We start from the raw sequence: 16,174 nt of genomic DNA, 5'->3' as shown, positions 1-16,174 counted from the left end.
GGGAGTGGCTAGAAACACCTATAATTGTATAAAAATGGCTAAGGATTAAAAAAAAACCCTCACAGAATGGATCTCTCTGCCCATGCTATAAAGAACTTTTAGACAATATACAATATACAATATAGTAGAGCTTACTTCTTCTAGAAAGGATTGGATAAAGTGGCTTCACCAGAGCCCCTCTCCCCAGTTTTTTATCGTTCTGTTACTGCATTTGAGTTGAAAGAGAACATGAGGGAAAATATGAAAATGTGGGTATATTGCACCATACTACCAGGTAAGATCTACTAGTAGTAGGGCCCAGTGACAAAATATTAGGGATGGATTACCTGGTGGTGAGTACGGGGTTGGGGATTCCCACGGGGAAACAGGAGTAGAACCATGGAGAGAAAGAAGTGTTAACTGCCCAGGTGAATACAGTCACACTTTGATTGGGCAATGGTTGCTGGTAACCCCGTCTGGGGAAGCATCACCTGCTGTGTTGGAGCCCTATTTCTCAGGGCTTCCATGACTGACACCTTCCCCTTTTAGATCGCATGACACTGTTCTTTTTTCATCTCGTCTGCTTCTCCCCCGCACTTTTCCCTTCTTAAACTCTTTCTCCCTCCCTATTCCCACCTTATCCCTTTGCGAAGTACTGTTACCTCTCTCCCACCTCAGTCATCGAAACTATAACCCTCCCAATCGCTGACTGAATTCACCTTTCTCTATACGTCTCTTTCTGCAAGCTTCAGTGACCATGGACGACTCCAAAGTGAAGTCGGATGGAGACACACCTTCTGGTGATCTAATGTCACACGTGGAGCAACGGTTCGTAGTCTCTGCCATCTATAGTCCGTCCCCAAAGAAGCCCTTGCTAACAGGTTCTGTACAGCCTCAGCGATGACCATGGCGCTTCTGAGAAAGGTCATGTTGAGCATATCAACCTCAACAAGAACACCTCTGCCAAGTAAGCTATCTCTCACTTGCAGTCATATTCACAGCATCTTCCTTTCTGAGCGATTGAAGGCTAATGTATCCTTCTAGGATCAAGAACCCTCTGGCAGACTTGACCCCCGCTCAGGTTCTTCAAGATGTTGAGCACTTCGCCAATGAGCATGGGCTGCAGGACATTCTGGATCACCTGAAGAAGGGTGCTCTGATTGCGAGGGACCCAGACAACTTTGAGACCGTTGAGAATATGACTGATGACGAAATCACAGTCATTACTAACGAGACTACCCACAAGTGGCGCCAGCCATGGCCGCTCTATTTCACCATTGGCCTTTGCTCTATTGGGGCTGCCGTCCAGTATGTACCTTGTCGACTCGTTGTCCATTACGTTCACTTATAGCAATCGCTAATTATTCATCAGGGGATGGGATCAGACGGGAAGTAATGGTACATATTCTTGAATACCTTGCGGTTGAACGCCTATTTACCTCCTTCACTATTAGGTGCCAACTTGTCTTTTCCTGATGCCCTAGGTATTCCAGAGAAAGGTGAACTCAAGGCTAGAAACCAGTGGCTTGTTGGTATTCTGAACTCGTACGTATTTCACCCTTCCACATGCTCATCTATTGATACGGAAACTAGTGCGCCTTACCTCGCAACTGCGTTTGGCGGCTGCTGGCTCTCCGACCCCCTGAACAAGTATCTGGGCCGTCGTGGCGTCATCTTTATCTCTGCTATTTTCTGTTTGCTGACTCCAATCGGCTCTGCTGTCTCTCAAACCTGGCCTCAGTTATTTGTCACTCGCCTCTTGATGGGTATTGGGATGGGACTGAAAGGAGCCACAATCCCCATATACTGCGCTGAAAACACCCCTGCAAACATTCGTGGCGGCCTGGTTATGTCCTGGCAATTGTGGACCGCATTTGGAATCTTCCTCGGGACTTGCGCAAACCTTGCTGTCAAAGACACAGGTGCCATATCCTGGCGCCTACAGCTCGGCTCAGCTTTTATTCCAGCCCTTCCTCTGACTCTTGGGGTGTTCTTATGCCCTGAATCCCCTCGCTGGTATCTCAAGAAGGGTTTATTAAGGAAAGCATACCAGTCGCTATGCAAGTTGCGTAACAGTGATTTGCAGGCCGCCAGAGACCTGTACTACATCTATACCCAGATCAAGATTGAAGAAGAGCTTGTTGGTAAGAACAATATTCTGGTGCGTCTTGGTGAATTGTTCACTATCCCGCGTGTCCGCCGTGCAACCCTTGCGTCAGGGACAGTCATGCTTGCCCAGCAGATGTGCGGTATTAATATTGTGGCGTTCTATTCCTCCACAATCTTTGCTCAAGCTGGGGCGAATGTGACTGAGGCATTGCTTGCTTCGTGGGGCTTTGGTCTGGTCAACTTCCTGTTCGCCTTTCCGGCTGTGTTCACCATCGATACATACGGACGCAGGGCCCTTCTCTTGTTTACTTTCCCCCAAATGGCCTGGACATTGTTGGCTGCAGGGTTTTGCTTTTACATACCGAAGGAGCAGACTGCACATCTAGCCTGTATCTCTCTTTTCGTTTTTATGTTTGCCGCGTTCTATTCAGTCGGCGAGGGACCTGTTCCTTTTGCTTACTCTGCCGAGGTTTTTCCTCTGTCGCATCGAGGTGAGAACCCTACCCTGAAAAATCATGGAGATGACTCGCTCAAACATTCGATCTCATTACATAGAGGTTGGTATGTCTTTTGCTGTAGCAACAAACTTCTTTTGGGCGGCCGTGCTCAGCATCACATTCCCACGGATGCTAGGGGTTATGACGCCAACGGGAGCTTTCGCCTTTTACGCGTAAGTTGTCACTCAGATAGCTCTACTTTGGATCCTGTTCTACAAAGACCTGACATAAGAACAGTGGCTTGAATGTTACAGCATGTATCATGATCTTCTTCTTAGTCCCGGAGACTAAGCAGCGCACCCTGGAGGAGCTGGACTACGTATTTGCTGTCCCTGTCCGTATGCACTCCGGCTACCAGCTCAAGAAAGCACTCCCGTACTGGGTCAAGAGATATATCCTTCGACGCAATGTCAAGCTGGAGCCTTTGTACCAGTTTGACCACGTAGCGACGCGGACCTAAAGGACGAGGCAGGGCCTAATGTCCCGCATACTGAGAGAACCAATTTGTTGCTTCACCGGGTTAGGAGTTCGAGACGATTTACTAATGCCTTTCTAATTCTTTCGATGGCTTAATATAGGATCTTATGGCGTGTATGTACCAGGTCAGGGGTGACTATGAGACTAACGTTCGCCATGTTTTACTAGTTCCATCAGCGTATGTGAAATGGAAAATTGCTTGAATGGTGTTTTTCTACCTAGGTGTCCTTTGGGAGATAATGAGCATCAATCTATCCTGCTTTGGTCCCTCAACTGTAAAGAGGAACTTTTCGAGACTTCGCATTGGCCCTGGTTCACCCTCTCCTCTTGTTCACTCTTTCCGGGGATCAAAAATGGCATGCTACTCGGGAGTCGGATCATTCTAGTGGAACGGGACTGCCTTGTGCTATCATGGGTCAGAGCGGATCAGAACCCAGCTCACAGTCACTAGAAAGAAGGGACAGCCATTTAATTAGATCTCTCAATAAAAATTATGGCACCCCGCTTGCTTTTCCTACTTTCTTGCTCTTTCCACTTGTGTCCTGCTGCTGACTTGGCGACATTCTTCCATCGTCATGGCACTACAGTACCGTATACAAGGTATGAACTTTGGGGGACATCAGGTCTCCGGAAAGCGGGTCTATGAGCTCTCTACACTCATCCCGGGGATGTAATACAAAGTACCCCAACCACTACAACGATAGAGGGGTCAACTCTGGATTTCAGAGAGAAGGATCCGTTTCAATTTAGAACCTCTAATCCCTAGAAATAACAATGGGACTAACGTGTCGTCAGCACATAAGGGCTTAAGACCCATCGCAAAACTCCACAGTGACGATTTTGTTTCATCTCTGAGGGATCTCGTTCATATCATTATCAAGCATCGAGTTGCATTGCCCCCGTTCGGCAACTCCACCAGACCTTGAACCCAATCTTCTCATACCACCCTTCTAGGCTCACCCAGTCAACAAAAACCCCCTCAACTCCTCTCTGTTTCATATCTTCAATCGCATGGCAAAGCATTGCAAGCCCAACCCCCTCCTTGCGATAATCTGCGTCAACACCTACACAACCGATGAGGCCGGTCTTGGGTCCACAGAGAGAAGGGAATGCCCAATGCGCCTTGAGCATAGGAGACTCATGGGAAAGCATTAGCGTCCAGCCCACCTGCTTCCCGTTGGGGTCAAATGCGGTCATTACGCTAGATGGGTATTTGCTGGGGTCAAGTTTATGATACATCTGAACCCAGGCCTATGATAGATATCAGTACATTATAATGCACTCAAAGATGACAAGGGATATTGGATTACATACCTGGTTATACGAGAAGTTCTTCTCCTGGCCAACAATACATTCTTGGTAGTCGGCAGTTTCTAGGGGACGGAAGGTGTATCCTCGCTCCTTGGCTCGAGTAACGTACGGCTCTGGACTTTGAAATTCTTTGATGTCTTGATAGAGATCAACAGACCGTGGGACAGGAGGGTTCAGTTGAAACCCCCGATGGACAAAGAATTCCCGGACCTCCGTCGGCAGGTCAATGGGAAGTCCAGGCCAGAAACGTGGGAATGTACTTCCCAGTTCTAGACGAGAATTCTTGAATGTTTTCACCATCCAAGCCTTACACTCTGCAAGTAACGCGGTCCCTACTCCCCGACCCTGCCATTTTGGATCAACCGCAAGTGCTGCAAGTTGGACACAGACAGTATCTTGCTGAGTGACCACGAAGAGGAGACAAAATCCAACGACTTTAGACTCCGGGTAGTTTGTCCTAGCAACGAGATGGTGTGATTCGGCAGGAAGAAGATGGGGCGGAGGCGTTATCACTTCATTTAAGTTATCTGCAGATACTGTATAATTGGGCAAGGCTGCGAGCCATACATCATATACCTGGGGAAAGTCAGTTGGAGCTGCGTATTGTTGTACTTCAAGCCAACGTGGTGCAGGCTTTTCTGGCCCAACAGGCAGAGACCCCTTTGCTAGTTGCGGCCGAAAGAGATGCTCCACAGCTACTGTAAAAGCCTCTATTGTTGGCTCGTACGTGGCGACGTATGTCTGAATGCTTGAATCATCAAGAAAGTCATAGGGATTGCAGAGTGCCATAGCAACCATTGAACGACTGCGGCGCGGCAGTTCGAGGCCCAGCGTTTTTTGATATGCTGATTCCCGTGCATTGATAGAGGCGAATATGACCACGTCGGCAGCTTCGATGAGGCTGAGCTGCTCACTCGATAGACCCTCTGGCCCGTACCTTATCTCGAAAGCTTGGCTATTCCATTGTCTAAGAATGTCGAGATAAACGGAGGCGTTATAGGATCCCTTTCTGCCCAAACCTTCACCATCCACTGCACCGCCAGCCGGTGTCTTATCACCCGGAAAGAGAAATGCAATTTTCGATGAAGGAGACAGGGGAAGAATACTCTGTGTATCGCGCACAAGAGTGACCGATCTAGAATAGGCCTCTTTCGCTAACTCTGTGCCTTTTTGGTTAAGAGATGTAAGCCCATCAAGGCTCTGTGGCTTGAGAGCTGCGTCCCAACTCAGAAAACGGGCTTTTAGTGCAGTTACTCTGCGAAAAGCTTCCTCTAGGCGCGAAGTCGGCACCTTTCCGGATTTTATAGCCTCGTAGATCTTGTTGATGGATCCTACCTGGACATCATAAGTGTGACAGACCATAATGCTATCACAGCCTGCCTCTAAAGCGAGGACCGCTCCCTGCTCCGTACCGTATGAGGCACGAATACCATCCATCTCTAGACAGTCTGTGATCACCATACCGTCATAGTCCATGTCCTTCCGTAATATATTCAAGGCTTTAGCAGACAGTGTAGCAGGGAGCTGACTGTCGTCAATAGCAGGTAGCGAAATGTGGGCTGTCATTACTGCCTCAATACCTTCGGCTGCAGCTCTGCGAAAAGGTCTCAATTCACACTTGTCTAGCTGTTCTCTTGTTTTAGAGATGACAGGAAGGCCATAATGAGAGTCCACAGCAGTATCTCCGTGTCCCGGGAAATGCTTGACGCTGGGTACCACTTTCTGCTCTCGGAGACCATGAGCAGTGGCGCATGCCAATCTTCCGACAAATCCAGGGTGATCTCCAAAGCTGCGGACCCCGATCACTGGGTTCAGTGGCTCTGAGTTGATGTCGCACACAGGGGCATAGTTCATGTTTATCCCAAATAATCTCAGCGTCTCGCCTGTGACAGCGCCGACAGCCTTAGCAAGCTCTGGGGCATAAGTCGCTCCGAGAGCCATAGGGCCTGGGAGTTGAGCGGCAATAGGAGGTGAAATCCGGGTGACCAACCCATTCTCTTGGTCAATACCAATAAACAGGGGATATTCATGTCCAGCTAGTCTCGCTTCCTCTTGTAAAGAATGAGTTAGGGTCTAAGAGTATTAGCGCTGTTTTCTTTTTGGTATATATCATGGTATGCCTGGAGTGGCCTACCTGCAACTGAGCTGCATCGCTGATATTTCGCTTGAAAAGAACAATTCCTCCCAAGCCATATTCGTGGATTAGGGTTTTGATCTCAGGACTAGGAGTGAGGCCGTGAAAGCCGACCGCGAAAAGCTATACAAGGGTGGACCTTAGCTTAGTATTGTACATTGGCATTGTTTGTTCGAAAATCGTGCTGGGAAGCCTTGTTCATACCTGGCCGACTTTCTTACGTAGATCTGTGGGTTGCATCTCAGCAACTATAGAATGAAGGGTTGAAGAGGGGTAGAGGTGACCCAGGTGGTGGTGATGGGCGTAGGAATGTGAGGTGGAGTGGTTGTACGTAGTTTCCGTTATTAAATGCCTAGCAAGGAGACCCACGCGGGGGGAGGGGATCTAAGCATCAGTCCATTAGTTGGGCCAATAATAGTTGAATTCAAGGGAAGACAACTAGTTAGGTAGTAGTGGGTAGGTAGGTAGAAACATGGATGGATCTTGAAGGGAGAGATGCGATAGAAATGAAGATACTCCGTACATACAATGCATACAATACATTCAATCCAAACCCTGATCCAGCAAGGGTTTAGTATGGTTGATTGTTTGATTGTTTGCCTTACACCGATGGTTCAAACTTCAGGCATGAACCCCGGATTTATTCACGTGAACCTATAGAAGGAGAGTAGCCAACGAATAATAAAACCACCGACACTGACATCTGTGAGGAATGGTAAAATCAACGCCAGAGATACCTTGATCTGCTTCATTGCGGGGTAAGAAAAGGAAGACTGACCAACTCATCCGATTCGACGGATTATTTCTCTGATAAAGGTGCCATATTCTATCAGTTACTACACATCCTTGATTCCACGAACGCCAAGTATCACCGTCTCTCTCTTATCTTCCCATCTCTATCGTCGTCTCATCTTTGCCATTTTCTCCGTACCATTCTACTGATCTGCCTCATTCTTTCGTCTGCTCTCAATTCAGTAACAGCGCACATCCTCTCCGACACCGAGTGACAAGGACCGCTTATCCCTTCCTGGACGATTGTCATGTCACACAACGATCGGAGTGGAAATCAAAACATTCCTTCGATGGATTTGAGCGTTGCAAACAACGGGCCTGTTGAAGTAACTCTTGACTCCACCAGCAAGGCCAATGTCACCGTTCAGGGTATAGTACCGCAGCAAGAGCGGCCCAGAAGGGATGAGCTTGACCACCTTTTCAGAGCCGAGGAAGACTATGACCAGCCAACAACGACCCGGAAAGAGTTATGGTCTTACTACCTGTACTATAATGGTGAGCTTGTTGGGGTCTCTTGCTTCTGGTCCTCCCTGACTTGGATTGCCTTACCCTTCAGGTGATAATGGAGTTGGTCCTGGTTCTTATTCTCAAGCATTGTAAGCGCGCTGGATCGGCATTATCACAAACTGGACTGATTGAGACCCTTTAGATTTCAATGGGCCCTGACCGGTGCGGGCTGGCAGCCAGGGACGGAACCGCATGAACCTTGCACAGCATCATCTGCGTGTGTGGTTCCTTGGGCCGGCGGCACTCGTTCCGTCTCATCAGTCGTCCTCATCGCCAATGGACTTTGTTTTACTTTTATGACGGTGATCTTTGTTTGGTTGGGTAGTGCTGCAGATTATGGCGCCTTTGGCCGCTGGCTACTCTTAGCCCTCACCGTGGTCTGTTGGGCTTTGCAGTATGGTATGATGGCAATCAAGCATCCCAATCAATGGCCTGCAGCGATGGGCATGTATGTGGTCGCATATGTTGCTTACGGTGCGACATTGGTATTCTATGCAGCCGTTTTCCCTCGGCTTGCGCGCTTTATTCCCCACGTCCGCAAGGCCCGTGAAGAAGATTTGCGCGAAAACAAAATCACCTTGGAGGAGTACGACGCGATAGAGTCGCTGGAGAGGAACCATATCAGGTTGATAACCTATCTTATATCAACCTTGCTGAGTAGACACTAATGAAACGTAGCAATGTGTCCACTGCGCACAGTAATATTGGTTATCTCTTCACACTTGCGCTCAATTTGAGCGTATTGCTACCACTCCAGGGAAACGACTACTCAAACAATCTTGCTTTGTGTCTGACAAACTCCTGTAAGGATGACCTGTGTGACCTAAGCTTATACTAACTTTGTAACCTCTGGCTAATGGTCTTCAGACTGGGTCGTCCTAGGCGTGTGGTGGTTTATTTTCCAGCAGAAGCGGCCTGGTCCCCAAGTCCCAGAGGGTTCTAGTTATGCAACAATTGGCTTCAAGCAATTATGGGTAGCACTCCGAGAGGTTCGATCACTACCGCAGACGTTTCTCTACTTTGTTGCGTACTTTTTGCTGGCTGATGGGCTAAACACGACCGGTAAGGTTGCTGCTTTGTACCTCCTGTCAAACTGAGAAGCTCAAGATCAAAACTAATGGAGTCTCATTTAACAGGGACACTCGTCGGCATAATCCAGAACAATGAGGTATCCTTTTCGTTCCTCCAACTGACATATCTTGGAATCGTTCAAGCAGTAACCTCAACCATCTCGACCTTCGGATTCTGGTATATCCAGAAATACTTCAAGATAAGCACTAAGCGAATGTTTCTTATTACAAACTTCTTCAGTGTGTTCATCCCTTTCTGGGGTATGTTGGGTTTGTGGACAACACACATCGGATATCATCATCGGGTAAGTCAATTTGCTACACAGACTACGTAAAGTCTGCAAGGCTTTCACTAACAAGATATGCTCACACAGTGGGAGTTCTACTTCTACAACATTGTTTTTGGCCTCTTTCAGGCTCCATACTATGCCGTACGTTCGTCTCTTTTCTGAACTTCTGAGGTTATAATTATAGTAATCCAGAACAGTACGCCCAAACTATGATTAGCGAACTCATGCCCCAAGGATACGATAACATGTTTTTCGCTCTATTCGGCATCACCAACCGTGCCGTAAGTCTGCCATTTACTGCCACATCGAAGCGCACTAACACTGTCCATGTAGTCCTCAATAATCGGCCCGAATGTCATCCAAGCCATCATCAATGATACGCAGAACAATTGGATGGGGTTTCCGTTTCTCTTTGCTATTTGCACTGCTGCCATGATCATGATCAGTTTTGTGGATGTGGAGAAAGGTCGTCAGGACGGACGAAAATTCGTGCAGAAGAAAAAGCTGGCTTCGGGAGATGAGGCTTAACCAAATACCAAAGGATGAGTGCAAGTGAAGATATTTCGTTTATTACTAAACACGATATGGCAACCAGTGGAGTATGATAGGGTTATTATATCATTACCCATATCGAGAGTTGCTACATATCGAATACTTCGCGTATACCAGTATCATGCAGCACGAAAGAATTTGAAACCAGGTTACTGCCCGTGTCAACGAAAATATCTACCTCTAAACAATTATCTAATGGTAATATAAACTATAACTATGAAGTACATGGGTATTCACAGAAGCCAAACGCCACACCAGGAAAACACAAGAATGAAACTATATACATTAAGTATGCGGTCTAAAAAAATGCCAAAAACCCAAGTACTTTTTTGGATCCATCCCAGATAATCCTCTATTTTACCATGCTTGCCAACATATTGAAACAACGTAAATATATCTTTGCATCTATGCCCTTTTCTTTTTTTTGTGAGAGTAGAGCACCGAGTTTAGACACTCTCACAAGGTGCTTCTTTTCCTTGGGCTTCTTTCTGCTCATACTTGGAATCGATGGCCTCGCGCCATTTAGGGCCGTATTCAGCTGTTAGCCATACTAATACCCCAGAAAGGATTAGAAACAAAGCCGAGACTGTATTGAACCAGCCCACACCCATTGCCTTGGTGGCTGGTAAGACGACACCGGTGCCCAATGCGGCAAAAACATACCGGAAAAGGTAGTTGCCTGCGATGACCTCGGCACTACGGCCCTTATCGTGCATCACATCAAGGCAGTAGGTGTTGATACTTGGGAAGCAGAATAATTGTGCGACGCCCTGCAGGAACATGGCGATGACAGGGACGGGGATGCCACCAACTTCCTGGTCGAGTGTCCAGCCATAGACGAGGATGCAACCCGGGGCGACCACGCACACGAATGCTAGGCAAGAGCGCAGCCGGTCCTCTGGGATTCGGAGGCCGTTGCGACGTTTGATGTACTTTCGAACAAAATAATCGGCCCAACGACCGCCGACAAAGGTGCCAGCCAAGTAGCCGGCTCCTGGAGCAAGGTAAAAGAGACCGCATTCAATAGGGCTGTTTAGGTGGAAACGAGGGTTGAGGATGTAACGAATAGGAGTTAAAAGAGCGTATTGGTTCCAGACCAAGGCACCGGCGGCTAGGCCGGTAATGAGGATGTTTGGGTATGAGAAGGTCAGAATTATCACGCGAACAGGCGACACACGCTGCCAAAGTAGCTTGCTCTTCTCGGGAAGACTCTTCCCGGCCAGATCACCATCGGTTTTAGAATGTATCGTCTCAGGGAAGACAAAAATGAGCATCAAGGCGGAAAACCCGCTCATCGCAGACAGAAGCCAGAATATTACCCTCCATGATCGGAAGGTCACGATGACACCCTGAGTCTTCATGTTAGCCACTGCCTACTAATTGACTGGTCATAAACGAATCAAGACATACTCCGAGGAAAGGGCCAGCCGCAGGTCCGGTCATACTTCCTGACAGAAGCCACACCATTGCTGATGCTCGGCTGCGAGGCTCATACACATCTCCAATGGCGGAGCTACCGACAACAAGGAAGGATGTCCCTTGGAAGGCAGTGAGGATACGAAAGACGAAATAGGCAGGGAGATTAGGAGACAGGGCAGTGGCAATCGTAAAAATGAAAAAGAGAATGCCGCTCGCAACAAAAATCTAAAGACACATACTTGTCAGTGGAAGGCCATAGACGAAGAACTCTAAAGCATAGAGATGAAACTTACCGGGCGACGGCCCCAAACCTGGCTAAGAGGACCCCAGACAAGAGAGGCGACCCCCATGGACGTCAAATAAAGTGCATTGCTAGCATTGATTATATCCCCCGTGGTTTCAAAGGTCTTGGATATCTCTGGAACTGCGGCTAGGATGGCTGTTGAGGAGATAGGGGCAAGAAAGGCACAATACGACAGGATAAAAACAATGATGATTTTCCGTGCGGGTGAAAAGCGCTTATATTGTTCTGCATCAGCTTCTTCAAAGTCATCATCGTCTGCAACAGGCTCTTTCTGCAAATCATGACTTTGTTCAGATTGCACCGGAACAAGCGTATTGGGGGTGCCAGGGGGTTGTGCGCAGTCTTCCCGAGGATTTAGATGCTCCTCTGTGGTGGCAACTTGAGTGGTAGCCGAATTGAGAGAAGATCTGTCCGACATTGTCGGGACCTCTCGCTCATGGACAGAAACAGACTTGAACATGGTTCATGCCAACTGCAGTGACAACAAGGGAAAGATAATGTTCAACTAGAAATGAAAGTGTTTGAACTCCTCCAGATTTAGGCACCGGGTCAATGAATGAACGACTGTATGGACAGCTTTGACATTGAGTTGTTTTAGAGGCTAACTGAAATGAGTGACTAGGCAAAAGCCAAGGGAAACCAACGAAAAGAGAGACTGAGAACTGGAAAGAGGGAAATCGGTTTTGGATACAGTGCTTCAATGAGCAGACATATTGACACCACATGCATCTTAAATGAACAAAATCGGAAAAGGAGACAGACCCCCAATGCTCTCTGCATTGCGCGTTTTGCAGAATAGAATTTCATTTTTAGCACGACTATCATCACATCATCAGCCTGAAGTATGGCCAGACCATGCAGCCAAATGGGGCCAACTAGATACCATTGGTGCCTGAGAGTACTCAGCACCCAGCAGAAAGACAATGAAAAGCGTAGCACATGCTTCTCAGAGCGGGCCATAGAAATACCACAGTCCCCGTAGAATACGCGGAGCCAATAATGTGATTGAGACCTAGCCACGCCCATGGCCACTATAGGTTCGGGAGCGGAGCCGCAGGTCTATAGCTTGGCCCAAGAGTGGGAACTGGATCGACATTGCAGTTCAACTAGACCCCTGGATGACCAACGGCGCAAACAATAGGCCGAAAACCACGCATACTCTCGTGAAGTAATTGTTCCATTCGGCGGAGACGGTCTAGGAGTACACGGCTTTCCGATAGCTCCCGTTACCCACCGGTTCTTGACTAAGGATCCGCGACCAAGTGGAGCCGCGACAGGACTGTTCAGGAGGATCACCATGATGGGGCCGGATGGGTTTTGCGACGACCAGGCACATGACGACCCAGCTAATGTGCTGGAGTCAATGTTGACTTGCTCTCACGGTTGTTCATTTGGTGGTAATTCTCAAATGAAAAAAGTAAATAAATAAATAAACAAAATGAAACCCCAAAAAATGCTGAGTCTCAAGGGCCCACTGATCACCATAATCGCCATACGCAGATTTCTTGTTGGCTAGAACAAGTTTCCGTTGCAAGGCCAAAATATGCTGTGAACATCAGCCTGTCTTTGCGAGTTCTTCTTTTCATCTTTTGTCCAAGTCAATAGACTTGATAGAGTAGAAGTGACAAAGATGTGAATAGATAGTAGTGTCTATTTGACACATCGGCGTTTCCCTTCAGGGTTAGTTCTTCGGTTTTATCCAAACTCCTCAGAAGTCTCTCTTGGAGTGTCTAGAATCTTAGTTTCCATGGTAAAATAAGTCTTGGGCCAATTAGACAGTTGCTGTAAGTCTCCAGACACAAACAACGACTGCTAGATTGAGGAGTATAAGCCTCAAAGTAATAAGTACGCGTCACACCAAGGCAAAAAAGAGACCGGACCAAAAATGTGTATCCGAAAGAACGCCGAGTGAGGTGAGGGTTGCTTACGTGGAAAAAGGGACCGAACCGTGACTAGTGAGGAAACGGTGCAAGCCACGCAGCCAAGTCATCTGATAAGATCCCCACCAGAGAAAACAAGCCTCAATATTAAAACGGCCAGGCATCTCAAATCCAACCTGTGATGAGACTGGTGATGTTGGAAGTCTCGTCTTCTCCTTCTCCTTCTTTTCCTTTTTTGCCTTTACTCTTTGGCGATCGATTCGTTGTTCCCGATCCATCACTCATGTCGGAGAATAAAAGCAACTTGAACAAGGAAAAAGGGTCGAGAGATCCAACCGAGGGACCAGAGATGAGGTGGCAAAATTAGACCTCGACTAAGGGAAGATTCTCACCAATGCCAATGACTGTTTCGATGTCTGTCCCGACGGTCAAAAAGAAAGATCGTTCATTGCATGCAGGAGGGACCAAGAGTTTCAAACCAAAAACCAACCAAAAGAAAAGATTACGGCCCGCATGACGTCGCAATGGGACTAGTGTTGCGGCCGTTCGCGTGGGCACTTCACCTCATCTAAACCCAACGAACTGCCTTCATCCCCATTGCTCCTCTTCCCTTTCTCCCCACTTCGCCATATTCTTCACCTTTTATCCTTCCTCCCCCCTACAGTCTGTTACTGCTGGCTCCAGTGACTTTTTTGCTTGTTACATCAATACCTCAAATTTAAATACTTTTTTTTCTAGAATTAAAGCAAAAGAAAATACCTAGAAAAAGATGAGTTCCAGCAAGGATGCGATCCCCGCCAGCAGCAAAGGTTCCTGGTCAAGCTTCCTCAAGGTATGGCACAACCTGCCTCAATTGACAACCCGATGTCTTGACTAATCGATGATCCCTCCTAAAGTCCATCGCTTCTTTCAACGGCGACCTCTCGTCCTTGACCGCTCCGCCTTTTATCCTGTCCTCCACCTCCCTGACCGAGTTCTCCGCCTACTGGGCTGAGCATCCGCACCTTTTGGTGGCCCCAGCTACAGAAGTGGACCCCGAGAAGAGAGCCTGGCTGTTCTAAAATGGTTTATCAGTACCCTCCACCAGCAGTACTGTACCCGCAGCGAGAAACTCGGTAGTGAGAAGAAGCCCCTGAACCCCTTCCTCGGAGAGCTCTTCCTGGGCAAGTGGGACGCTGATGAGCATATCGGGGAGACCTCATTGATCAGTGAACAAGTCAGGTAGGTGGAACCCTCAAAACAAGTCCTTTTCAACCGCAGGAGGTTGACTGGAGTCAGCCACCACCCCCCAGCAACCGCCTACGCGATTCGGAATGAGAAACACGGGGTAGAAGTAAGTCTACATCTTTGTTTATATTCATGCTTCCTCTTCCAGAGGGTCATAACTCACGTTGTTTCTGTACAGCTACAAGGCTATAACGCCCAGAAGGCCTCCTTTTCAAGCACCATTCAAATCAAACAGATCGGACACGCCCTCCTGACCGTCACCCCACCCAACGCGGATAAGAACGACCCGGCCCAGAAGGAACAGTACCTTATCACACTTCCAAGCTTGCACATTGAGTCCTTGATCTATGGAACTCCATTCATCGAACTGGAAAAGACGACTCGGATTGTCAGCAGCACCGGCTACGTGGCCAAGATCGATTACTCGGGCAAAGGCTGGCTGAGTGGAAAGAAAAACACATTTTGCGCTATCTTGTATAAGGAAAGCGAAGGAGAGAAGAAGCCTTTGTACACTGTCGATGGGCAGTGGTCGGATAAGTTCACCATCAAGAATGCCCGAACCAAGGAAGAAGTGGAGACGTACGTGGTTAAGGATAACAAGACCACTCCGCTCCAGTTGGCCCCACTGGAGGATCAGGACGTTTACGAAAGTCGGCGTGCTTGGCGGGACGTGGCTTCGGGCATCGAGCGGGGCGACATGGACGCCGTGTCTGTGGCCAAGTCGAAGATTGAGAACGCCCAGCGCGAGCTTCGCAAGGTTGAAAAGTCCGAGGGCCGGGAATGGGAGCGCCGCTTCTTCAAGCGCGTAGACGAAAACGAGGATCAGGAGCTTCTGCAACTTGCGAGAAAGGCCGGTCTCACATCGCTCGAAGGCGACAAGACTGGTGGGGTGTGGCGCTTCAACCCAGCAAATGCAGACGGTGCGAAGCCGCCGTATCACAAGGTCGGCGGCGAAGGCCTGGGCGTATGATTGCCTGAGATCGGGTTTAACGCTTTATACAATCCACTTATAGTTTCATTGATGGCTAAGGCACCGCAGTGGCATCTGCGCTTATAGAATGCGTTTGCTTGAACAAGAATCTCTCTTGTGTTTTAATCTAAACCTTTGTTTCATTCTTCTTGGGGGTTCTGATACTTTTCGGCTTCTGTATATAGAACACGACGATCAATACACAGGTTGTCTTTTGCTTCAGGCTCCGAACTTTCGTCCGCAAAGTTTATGATCCATACCAGATCCACCGCTTCCACGTAGATCAGGCTCTCCTTGGCACCAGAGTACTCGAAAATAGTAGATTCAGAGTGGTAAACGCGTAATTTCATCACTGATGAGGAGTTTCTGTTATCTAAATTGAAACAAGATCTGTCGGGAATCAATAGTCACTGCCTCACATGCATATTCTCCAATCTGATGGAGGGCATTAGGCAGAAACCCTAGTGTTTCAGTTCCCCTTTTCTCGGATTTCAAATTTCCTTTTTTCCCCTGATTTTTGGCCCCCTTACCTATAGCTACTATCAGTGCCTAAGTGGGTAGCTTAATTAAAGCACGTCCATCGTTGATCACTGCCTAAGTGTCAAGGCAGGAAGATCATGGGTCCATCGCATCATAGTGAGACATCTCGTCGGCAA

General features: G+C 48.0%; 5 protein-coding genes across 5 annotated transcripts; 3 read left to right on the top strand and 2 right to left on the bottom strand.

Moving 5' to 3' along the window:
- Nucleotides 1–736: 736 nt before the first annotated feature.
- On the top strand, nucleotides 737–3,045 carry ANOM_003906 (sugar porter family MFS transporter; the record flags this gene model as incomplete). Its single annotated transcript, XM_015549163.1, has 8 exons — nucleotides 737–807; nucleotides 872–946; nucleotides 1,024–1,287; nucleotides 1,352–1,377; nucleotides 1,434–1,524; nucleotides 1,573–2,579; nucleotides 2,644–2,758; nucleotides 2,823–3,045. The coding sequence occupies 8 exons, from the start codon at nucleotides 737–739 to the stop codon at nucleotides 3,043–3,045; spliced, it is 1,872 nt and encodes a 623-aa protein (XP_015408612.1).
- Nucleotides 3,046–3,938: 893 nt separating this feature from the next.
- On the bottom strand, nucleotides 3,939–6,747 carry ANOM_003905 (putative beta-N-acetylglucosaminidase; the record flags this gene model as incomplete). The annotated part of the gene is made up of 4 exons (XM_015549162.1): nucleotides 3,939–4,313; nucleotides 4,377–6,446; nucleotides 6,508–6,630; nucleotides 6,712–6,747. 4 exons carry the CDS (start codon nucleotides 6,745–6,747, stop codon nucleotides 3,939–3,941), a joined length of 2,604 nt encoding a protein of 867 aa, XP_015408613.1.
- An 800-nt stretch (nucleotides 6,748–7,547) lies between these two features.
- On the top strand, nucleotides 7,548–9,694 carry ANOM_003904 (uncharacterized protein; the record flags this gene model as incomplete). Its single annotated transcript, XM_015549161.1, has 9 exons — nucleotides 7,548–7,794; nucleotides 7,856–7,895; nucleotides 7,949–8,431; nucleotides 8,485–8,609; nucleotides 8,674–8,868; nucleotides 8,943–9,181; nucleotides 9,251–9,307; nucleotides 9,364–9,447; nucleotides 9,500–9,694. 9 exons carry the CDS (start codon nucleotides 7,548–7,550, stop codon nucleotides 9,692–9,694), a joined length of 1,665 nt encoding a protein of 554 aa, XP_015408614.1.
- A 470-nt stretch (nucleotides 9,695–10,164) lies between these two features.
- Nucleotides 10,165–11,901, bottom strand: ANOM_003903 (putative MFS transporter; the record flags this gene model as incomplete). Its single annotated transcript, XM_015549160.1, has 3 exons — nucleotides 10,165–11,067; nucleotides 11,129–11,362; nucleotides 11,431–11,901. 3 exons carry the CDS (start codon nucleotides 11,899–11,901, stop codon nucleotides 10,165–10,167), a joined length of 1,608 nt encoding a protein of 535 aa, XP_015408607.1.
- Nucleotides 11,902–14,090: 2,189 nt separating this feature from the next.
- Nucleotides 14,091–15,518, top strand: ANOM_003902 (OSBP family protein; the record flags this gene model as incomplete). Its single annotated transcript, XM_015549159.1, has 5 exons — nucleotides 14,091–14,153; nucleotides 14,218–14,375; nucleotides 14,426–14,542; nucleotides 14,600–14,654; nucleotides 14,727–15,518. 5 exons carry the CDS (start codon nucleotides 14,091–14,093, stop codon nucleotides 15,516–15,518), a joined length of 1,185 nt encoding a protein of 394 aa, XP_015408608.1.
- Nucleotides 15,519–16,174: the final 656 nt, after the last annotated feature.

The sequence above is a fragment of the Aspergillus nomiae genome, assembly GCF_001204775.2.
Source record: "Aspergillus nomiae NRRL 13137 chromosome Unknown contig00073, whole genome shotgun sequence".
NCBI classification, from domain to species: domain Eukaryota; kingdom Fungi; phylum Ascomycota; class Eurotiomycetes; order Eurotiales; family Aspergillaceae; genus Aspergillus; species Aspergillus nomiae.
Note: the sequence above shows the minus strand (reverse complement) of the source record. Positions and strands in the feature narration are given on the sequence as shown.